Here is an 11,198-nt window from a genome sequence, read left to right on the forward strand (position 1 = left end):
TCAGATAAAAATTTTGTTGACAAAAAATTTTCATTTAATTTGGATTAAAATCAAAAATTGATTATCAAACAAAATATTTATCATTTATGTGCTATTACCAATAAGTTTTCTTGATCATTTTCAATACGACCAGATTTTACGATTTTATTGCTCTTTCACTCCACCCCCACTTTTTCTTTTCCCCTTCTCTCTCTCTCACTCTCTCTCTCTCTTTCTCTTTCACACACGCAACATAGAAACAAACAAAAACACACTATCGCCATGTTGAAATTATTACCACACACAATATCATTATCGTATACACAAACATGTTAAAATCTAAAAATTCTTCCAACCACAAAAAAATTAAGGCCAAACAAATGATTTGATCATAGGGTATCAGTATCGTATACGGAAAAAAAATGCTCGATAGAATAATGAATACAAACTATGTATGAAACATTTTCAAAAATCATTTGAAAATCAAACGATTCACATGATGAACGGCAACATCGACATCATCAATCAATCAACAAATTTAAATTATGAATTTTTTACCATTACATAATGTATACAACTATACATTATCCAATTAGGATTTCCGATTCCAAACGAACTAATATCAAAAAAAAAGCAACGTGTTGTCGTTTTACGCAATGTTGAACATTGTTTTTTGAATAATTTTTCCTCATATTTATTTTATATATATATAGACCAAGGTAAGTAATATTTGATGGATAATTTTTTTCAAACAAAACAAAGAATTTTGAATTCAGAAATTCTGCATCAAAATCCTTTCCAATGTTGTATATTGATTTGGCCCTTAAACTTTTTCTACTACTATATACAAAAATCATCATCGAATTTGATGATGATTTTTGTATTTTTTTTTTTTAAAGCGAAAAAGTTTTAGCTAAAAATCAATTTCACATTTTTTTTTGTTGAATAATATGAATTTCTCGTTTTTTTTTTGTAATTTCTATTCTATATGAAAAAGGATTGGAACAATTCCAATATCACATAGAAAAACAATCGAATGGATGGAACAATTGAATCGAATCGTGAATAAAATTTCTGGATACAATTTCTGGACCAAATATACAATCAAACACGGAGACAATGGATGTGATCAGGAAAAAAAAATTTGGACAATCTTTATAGCATTTTACAAGACAAATAAAACAATCAATTTGCTGTTATTTTTTTTAATAAATTAAAATTTTTGTCAATTTTACAATTTACAAAATAAAATAAATTTTTTTGTTTAAAAAAAAAATTGAATAAACTAAATTGTTGATTATTTCATCAATAAATAATAGGATTTGGGCTTCAATTGTCTTCAATTAATTTAAAGAAAAAAAATCAATTCGTTTGTTTTTTTGTGTGAAGAAAATTTTTTTCATTTTGGATTTTGTTTTCTCCTGTATTCATATAACAACATCATGAATAATCATCATCATATAGATGATGATAATAATAATAAAACCATAATAGATGAAAATGAGATTGAACTATGTGGACAGACGACGGAAAAAATTTCAGTATATCACCAACAACAACAACATAATGATACTGTGAGCAATAATTTTTCATTGATTATGCAAGTATCGCCACCAAGCTCACCACCACCATTATTAATCGACATGAAACCATCTCATATAACGTTCGAGGACGATGATGAAGACGAAATGTCCATTGATATTGACGATGATGATGATGATAATTGTGATAATGAAGAATCAATGGATTCAGAAGATGATTTCCGTTTCATTTATAATGATGATGATGGTGATGATGATGATGATGATATTCATTTTATCGGTGAATATGGCGATAGAATGGATAATTTTCTAATTTCCCGTAATCATCAATCTAAACATATTCGATCAGAGATTGATAATATTCTGGAAGTTCTGGATGATACACAGAAATCCTGTCCAACAAATATTCAACCATCATCACCATCATCATCATCATCAATTCAGGAAATATCGGAATCCGAAAAACAATCCGAAAGAAATGAAAACGATGAAGCAATCACAGAAGAATGTCAACGCCTAATTCATCATCATTATATGCATCGATTCTGTCAATCATTGAATGAACAGGATCAGACAAAAATTTCCGATACAATTTTACAATTTTTACACAATTTATTGGGCCAAGATTTAATTTGTTTTTGTAGTCAACGATTTTCCTGTCAAAATCGTCAAGAATTCTATCAACATTTAATATCGGAACATGGTACACAATGTTATGAATGTACACTATGTCCGGGAAAATTTTTTCAATCATACGATGATTGGATTGAACATTTGAAACGTGATGATGGCCTAACAACCACCGGAAATGAAAATGATGAAGTTTTGCGGTAAAAAAAAATTTCTTTTTTGTTTGAATTTAATTTTCAAATTGAATTTTAATTTTTTTTGGTTTTTTTCTGCAAATATATAGATATATACAAAATGATAAAATACAAAAACTACGTCTATGGATTGATGAATTTTATAATCAATCAATAAAAATGCAATTATTATTCATCGATGGTTATCCTCATAATTGGTGTACAATGTGTACCATATATCATAATCATTTTGGCCTAGTGGCGCCCATTCAAATATCTTTGAAACGAAAAAACACACCAAACAATAATTTAGATTTTGATTCTGAATTTGAAAAAAGATTCGATCATCAATGTAAACATCTTTGTTATTATCGTTATGTTTGTACATATTGTCTACAAAAATATCAACAATCAACTAGTCAACGGAAACGAAATTCTAATTTCAATGAAACGAATGATTTATTGATGAAAACATATAGAAAATGTCAATTGTTGGATGATATCAATGATTATGGACAAATGTTTTTATCGTTTATATCGGCAACAACCGTTCGTAATCATATTGAACAGAAACATACGACAGCTGAATTTAAAAATGTCACATTTAAAAGATGGATGTCTGTTGATTCATTGGAATATCAATTACGTAAATGTTATAGTCATTTTGGTTGGAATTTCGATGGTGAACTTGATTCATATGAACATGAAGACATTAGACGTATATTGCAGACACATATGGTCATAAAGAAAAAGAAGAAACCCTTCATAAAAATAATGTCCGAAAATAAATCTGAATGGATACGAAATCTGTATAAACATTATACAGAATGTCCATTACCTAAAATGCCGACAATATCAATGAATGATCTAGAAGAAGTGTTGTATTTTGTGAATAATTTGATACATGAAAAAAGATTGCCGACAAAAAATAATGACCAAACGATATCAAATGTAACGAATGATCAATCCTTGGTTGCAACCACTTGGTCATCCAGTGAACAATGTAGACAACAAGAATTAATAACCACTCAAACGACTTCAACAAAATGTAAAAAAATTCTTGAAAATTTGAAAATCTATAATTCACAGAAATTAGTACTTTCAAGTTTGATGAAAAAAACCGTTAAACAAAAAATTCACACCATGATTCAGGCAATAAATTCACAAATGTCATCAATACGTACCAGATTATCCAATGAACAAATGTCAAATCTTTGTGTTCGTACAATTATTGAGATATATAAATGGATGAGCCAAACAATGGAGACAAAATCAATCGAAAGAAATCAATACGTGTTTAAATTTGATCCAAATTTTATGATTGAATTAATATTTGAATTGATTTTAAAATTCGACCAACAACATTCAGAAATGCCAAAAAAATGTATTGAAGTGATGAATATAAATCAAAGCATTGATAGTGAAAAACCAGAACTTTTCAATGACAATTGTTCTGATGATAGTGGCATTCATCTTAGTCCTAAATTCGAAAAACAATTAATTCAATTGGCAAAGCCATCAAATATTGATCCATTACAATCAAGTTTGGTTAAAAAAACGAAATCAACCATATTTGATGATATGGATGGAACTAATGTGAAAACATTCAGACATTTTTCCAACAATCATAAAAGAAAAAATCGAATATCTGAATTCATACAGCAGATTGTATTGGATAACTATTTCGATTCAATAAGGCCAATTGTTTATAATCAAATCAATCAAATATCATCTGCTGCAAATGAATTGCAAGATTTTAAAAGTGAATTAAATCATATGGGTAAAAATGGCCAAAATGATCCAATAAATCAATTATTTGCTGAAAATAAAGAAATTCCATGTATATCATTGGATGATGAAAAAATGTTAACATATATGAAACGATTTTTACATCTAATCGATATATATGATTGTTCATTAGAACAAGAATTGAATGAATGTGGTCCAGGTTGTTCGATGGATGATGAACATAGTAATATGATGAATCAAGAAGTTTGTGATGCTGATATGAATACATTGTTTGCTAAAAAATCTTACCATCATCGTCATCAACATAATAATGGTGATAATGATGATGATGATGATGATTTACGACCGAAATCAGCACGAAAATCAAGACCAAGATCGCGAACAACGAAACCGACAAAACAACAATCAATTTCCTCTTATAATAAACATTGTAACTATGATGATGTTGATGATGATCATAATCAATGTAGCCAGGTTGACCAAATCGACATTATAAAGGAGCAATCCAGTAACAATAGATCTAGATTGTTTAATAATGCTGAACGTAAACGCCATAGCTACCATCATCATAATCGTCGAAATCATGTTATCGATATCGGTACCGACCATCAATATGATCCAATATTCACAACAGCCATTGATGATCATTCGATGGATTCATTTCGAATAAATCATTCGACAGCGAAAATCGGCAAAACAAAAACATTATTACAATCGAATACTTTAGTGGGAAATCAACTATCGAAAATATCATCACGTTCATCAACATCATCATCATCGACATCCGATTCTTCATCATCATCATCAGCGTCATCATCAGTGTCATCTTCGTCATCAGAATCATCATCAAATTCTTCATCAAAATCATCAAATTCTTCTTGTACTTCATCATCTTCATCATCATCTTCATCTTCATCATCGAAAACGACATCATCATCAACCAGATCAGATATTGGAAGTTGCTATCTGCAGGATATTAGTCCTGATCAGATAAATTCGGTATTTGATCCGGAAACAAGTTTAGCTTTATGTTGTCTAAGACAGCTTAAGGAAGGTGAATTAAACAACAACAACAATAACAACAACGACAGCAATAAGAAAAATATGTCTACTTCATCATCTAAACAACAACGCGAACAAAAAGAATCACCATCACAAGGACATAATGTGTTGGCAGGTCGATCTACATTATTATCATCGCCATCACCACCAACGAAGGCGACAACGATTCTCAAAAAGATGACGGAAACAAAATTTGAGGTAAAAGTCCTTTATTTCATTCAATTTTTCTCCCTATCTTTAATGGGTCTGTTTTGATTAAACTATGCATAATAAATCACTTCAATGTCATTATATTGCATAATGGGGTGTTTTGACCTTTCGAACCAGACCAAACCATCATCTCCTAACAAAAATAATCTAATTTTGCTTTTCACTTTCATTTTTCCCATTACATTAAAAAAAAGATCATCGACCACTACAACGATAAGGACAAAGACAAGGACGAACGTATAGATCATTACCGGAAAAAACATTTTGATCATGGTGGTCCATCTCATATACCGTCATCCCAGCAACCAACAAAACGACGACGATTACTATCAAACGAATTATTGGAATCTACATCAAATAGTGATGAAATGATTAAATTTAAAAAAACTACAAAATCTTTGGTTATGGATGATGATTATGCAAACCCAATGTCGAATACGAATAGTGTCTCAGATGTCGAGATTTTAACCCCAACATCAATAACAACAACAACAACATCAAAATTGCCAAGATTGACTACCACAATCGTATCTGTGACTGAAGATTGTAATAATGGAGAATATGTTGAGAAATTGCATTCATCATCTGAAACGGTTCGAAAAGAAAATTTACCAACATTCCCATCGTCCATGCCACAGTCCTCAATTACAACGACGACGTCAACGACTGTAAAGAACATCGACCACCAACAGATGACCGAAAAAAAGGGGGTAAATCCATTCTCACTCCCAATGCCACCACTACCACCTTCGTCGACAGTTTTGTCACCATTGAATGATGAACATCAGACGAATTTGGTGGGAATAAATCGTATACTAGATGAATGTGAATCGATTGATAGTTCAATCATACAGCAACATTTATCTGTTGAAAATGAAAATGAAAATTCGTCTACCTGTTGTAATAACGATTCAAAAACATTTTGTTCACCATCAACAACTGGTGCTTATTCTGAAACTAACAATATTACCGATGCCTTATCTGATTTAGATATTGAAAATTTCGATAATCAATTATCTTCAAATATGTCAAGAAGAGCGAATCAAATTTCATCAAATAGAAAAATGTTACAATCAGATTCAAATATCTATAAAGAAATGAGTATTAATGAACAATCTTCAACATCAAACAATGATTCAAGTCCATCACATTCTTCCACAATAACTAATAGTTCGATTGATTCGAACACATATGCTGATATTAACCAACAATATCAACAACAACAACTACAACAAACACCACCGCCACCACCACCACCACCACCACCACAACAACACAACGACCACAACAAGAGGCACAGCAAAATATTTCAACAATTCAACGGCAATATCTTTTTCCCAAACGATCTGCTATGGAACAACAAGAATCATCTGCCAATAAACGGATTCGTATGACCCCCAGTACTAGTATTGGAAATTCGATAATGAAAGAAAGATTAGATTCAATAATTGCTCCATCACAACAACAACGACCTTTACCGCCCGTGGAAGAGGTATTACAACGAATTGGTCATGAACAGCAATCACAATCTTCATCAGTTATGATGGCAAATTATCCCGTATGTTTATTTGTTTGATTGAATATTATGATTGATAATAATTGAATTCCTTTTTTACACATAGAACCAATCATCAACATATATGACGCCCAATCATATGGCCGGTAATCATTATTCAATGCGATCTAATCAATCAATTGGAACAAAAAGTCAGAATAATCCAATGATTCGTGAGTTATCACGTTTATCACATGTTCGACGACTCGAAACATCTTCACGTGAAATTCCAGTATCATCTTGGGATACATGGAATTCTGGACAGGTTGAATGTAACGCTGCACAATCTGATTGGAACAATCAACAACAACAACAACCAATGTGTTTGACTAACAACAATAATAATCCACAAAACACGACCGGCTACTATTATGGAAGTGGACAACAGCAATCAGTTGCAAATGTAAATAATAATAATAGTATTGGAACCGGAAATATCTATGGTTCATCACCATCATCATCATCATCATCATCGAATGCGGCATTAACAGTAGCTAATCAATTACCGGTTTTTAATACAACCGGTAATAACCAATATTCGGATCAATATCAACCGAGTCAATATTATCAATCACAACATTCAATGATGGGTGGTGGCTATCAACGTCATCCATTATCAGCTATGGTAGCTAATAATAGTCCTTCACTTGGTACGCCTTGGACGAATACGAATACAGCAATGGCTCCGCCTTTACCTCCTCCTACTTTGAATGATACGAATGTTATCGGATCATTATCATCAACATCTACATATGGTCAATATTCATATGGACAATCGATGACCATAAATGATGTACAGAATACGAATTCAATACAACAACCACAACAACCAATTGCCATGAACATTCCTGTTTCCAATACTAATTCTGCGTCTATATCTGGGACTGCTGCCTGTGATGATAATGTTGACGATGATGATGATGAAGAAGAAGATGATGATGATGATCATCAAGTTGATCGTGATATAATTGAATATAGTCATAGTTTATCTCGAGCATTGAATGCAGGTAATGTGATGGGAGGATTGTCAAATACATCTCAGCAACAACAGCAACAGCAAATGTTGATGCAGCAACAACAACAATTGGACGGTAATTACAATTCACAATATGATCCGAGACAATTTTCACAGCGGCAACCACTACCACAACAACAGTCATCATCATCATCATCATCATCATCATCGTATTATCAACCAACAACAAGGTTTGAATCAATTCATGATAATTATTTGTTGAAATTTTTAATTTTTTTTTTTGGCTCACTCTTTGAGAAACAATTACCAATCAAAATTTAATTGGTACTTGTTTCCTTGGAGAAAAAATGACTATTTTTTTTTTAAAAAATCATCTTGCCACATGGATTATGGATGAATTTTCCAAAAAAAATAACAATTTTATCTAATGATTTAATCTTTTTTCTCTATTACGAAATCAGCTATGATAACAATAATAACAATAGTGTGCAATATTGTTCAATGAATGAAATTGTTCAACAATTATTCAGTATTTGTGCAAATTTTTCTTTACAATTCACATCATTAATTGATAATATAATATATCCATCATCATCAACAACAACAACAATCCATAGACCGGAATCATTGACAAATTTATTGGAAATGAACATTAATGCCGCATATCCATTATTAATGAATCAATTACAATCAATGAGATAATCGCGGTGGCCAATAAAAACAAAGATTTATTTACAATTCATCGATCAAAACTCGCCATACAACATTTAAGCCAAAAAAAAAGATTCAATTTTTAATATCTAGATTTTTACCGGTGAAAAAAAAACAAATCAAATTAATCCAAAAAAAAAAATTTCTTCTCATCCCATATCATACCTATTTGTCCAAAAATTATTTTTTCTCTCCATTCCGGTGTCCCTTCAAATAAGAATGCACAGAACGAATTCACCACCAGAGACATTAATTAATAAAGTAACAGAATCATCATCATCGACAACGACAACGACAACAACAACCACGACAACAATAACGGCGGCAGCACCAGCACCAGCAACAACAACAATATCGATAGTGGCATCATCATCATCAGCTGGATCTTATCGACTTCTTCAATTACCTTATGCTGCTGGTGGTACAAATTGATTTCATAATATTGATTTTTTTTTTAAATTTTAAATTTTTTAATTTAAATTTCACATTTTCATGAAAAATAAACTTCATATATATATATTCTATGCTTTATTTTTTATTTTTATTTTATTTGTCTTCACTCTGAAAACAACAACAACAATTGAATATCATATGCAAATTATTTTTTGGTCAACATTTTATTTTTTACTATAAATTTTCATTTTTTTTTTCGTTTGTTTGTTTGTAATTATAATTGCGAATCTTTGTTTTTATGTTTATGTGTGTATGTTTCAAACAGAATGAATTTTCGTTGATTTTCGTAGTAAAACGGGATGTGATACGAATTTTTTTAATTTTCAAGTTTGTTTTGCAGACATCTTTTCTCTTTTTTTTGAATTTCAAAGATGAAAGCGAATTTTGATGATAATCAAAATGACGATGACGATAATGAGGATGATGATGATGATGATGATGATGTCGAGTGATGAAAATTTTAAAAGAATTAATAAAAAAATTCATCAAACTAGATTTTATATGGATTTTCACGTTTCATTTGTTTCAATTGTTTACGATTTAGCCATAATAGATAATCAAATAATACGGCCAATGAAACCAATATGAAACCAAGTAAGAAAAACCAACCAACCGGTACACGAGTGAAAATAGCCGCACAAACAAGATAAACAATCAATAGTACGGTATAAACGGTAAATGTGTAAAAATTACGCATTATAATACCAATAATGGCTATTGTACAAAGACAGCATTCAATAATGGCAAATGTTCGTACAGTTGGATCGGTTGCATCCGGTACACGAATAAATGCCTTAATAAAATCCAAACCAAATATCAGGATCAATACATTGATGATCAATGATGTTACATTCGATACGAATAATACGGCCCGTAATAGACGGAAACGTAAACGTTCCTGTAATAATTTCGACATTTTTTTCAAATTTTTTTTTGTAGAAAACAAAATTTAATTACAAAAATGGAAAATAAAATCACAAACACACATTCACATTAACAAAACACACACTAAAAACACTTTAAACACGTGATCAATGTTGTGAGTTTATCTGAATACTGACGACCAGAATACGAAAAACACACACACAGAATTATTGAATGGAAAAAAAAGAATTTCTAGTTTTTATTGGCCAAAACGTAATGTATGTCAAGTGAAAAGTAGTATGAACGATTTCGTTGAATTTCAATGAATGAATGAATGAAAATTTCTTAAATGAATGAATGAAAAAAAAACTTGGCAATCCAATCGGATCGGTTCTCTCTCTGTCTGATCGTAATGGCAAACAAAAAAAAACAACAAAAGCTAGAAAATTTTAGCAAAAACACAATTTATATATATATGCATACACGCACAATATATATATATTAGACGCCAACACACACAAACGCGAAGAAAAATCGAAAATCGAAATCGAAATGAACAATGTAGGAAGGAATTTCCCTTACTAAATATTAACATTACATATGGCCACATATATCAACCAGTGTTGTTGTTGTTGTTGTTGTCGTTGTTTTATATTCGTAAGCGCATCATCATTTCAATATATATTATCAATATAATATACAACCGGTTTACTGTTTGTTTGTTCATTGAATGTGTGTGTGTGTGTGTATGTGTGTGTAATAATAATGTTAAATTGAATTCAATTGGCGAATTGATAAAACCATTTTTGGATACGTTCCATTTTTTTTCTGTTTTCATTTTTCTTAATACTTTTTCGAATGAAGAAGAAAAAGAAGTGGAAAAAAAAGACTTTTAGTGTTTTGATGTTTTGTGTTGTGTCGTGTTGTTTGTTTGTATTCGGCATCCGTCGGCAATAAGTTGTTTTTTCCTATCACACATTCAAAAAAAAACGACAAGACGAGAATAGCATGAAATTTGTTTTTTTATTTCTTCTTATTCCATGTGGTATGAAATAAATTTGTTTACAAGGTTATCAATAATGATGATGATGATGATCATCATCATCATCATTAATATATATTTTTGACAATTATTTCTTTTCCTTTTTGGATCCAAATTTCTATCAATGGTTAATGGATGAGAATGTTAAATGGTTGTAGTAATAATACAATTTACAATTGCTATTTGAATAATGGTAATGATAATGATAATAATCGATTTCCAAGAATCACATTCACAATCTACATATTTGTAG

The 11,198-nt window shown here is 30.6% G+C and overlaps 2 protein-coding genes across 2 annotated transcripts; one reads left to right on the plus strand and one right to left on the minus strand.

Moving 5' to 3' along the window:
- The first annotated feature begins 3 nt into the window (after positions 1-3).
- On the plus strand, positions 4-6,871 carry LOC124495163 (uncharacterized). Its single transcript, XM_075731359.1, has 4 exons — positions 4-698; positions 1,299-2,350; positions 2,434-5,332; positions 5,539-6,871. Exons 2-4 carry the CDS (start codon positions 1,422-1,424, stop codon positions 6,736-6,738), a joined length of 5,028 nt encoding a protein of 1,675 aa, XP_075587474.1. The 5' UTR covers positions 4-698; positions 1,299-1,421; the 3' UTR covers positions 6,739-6,871.
- A 2,313-nt stretch (positions 6,872-9,184) lies between these two features.
- On the minus strand, positions 9,185-10,625 carry LOC124499430 (uncharacterized). Its single transcript, XM_047063336.2, has one exon. The coding sequence runs from the start codon at positions 9,953-9,955 to the stop codon at positions 9,530-9,532; it is 426 nt and encodes a 141-aa protein (XP_046919292.1). The 5' UTR covers positions 9,956-10,625; the 3' UTR covers positions 9,185-9,529.
- Positions 10,626-11,198: the final 573 nt, after the last annotated feature.

Source organism: Dermatophagoides farinae, chromosome 5, assembly GCF_024713945.1.
Source record: "Dermatophagoides farinae isolate YC_2012a chromosome 5, ASM2471394v1, whole genome shotgun sequence".
NCBI classification, from domain to species: Eukaryota; Metazoa; Arthropoda; class Arachnida; order Sarcoptiformes; family Pyroglyphidae; genus Dermatophagoides; species Dermatophagoides farinae.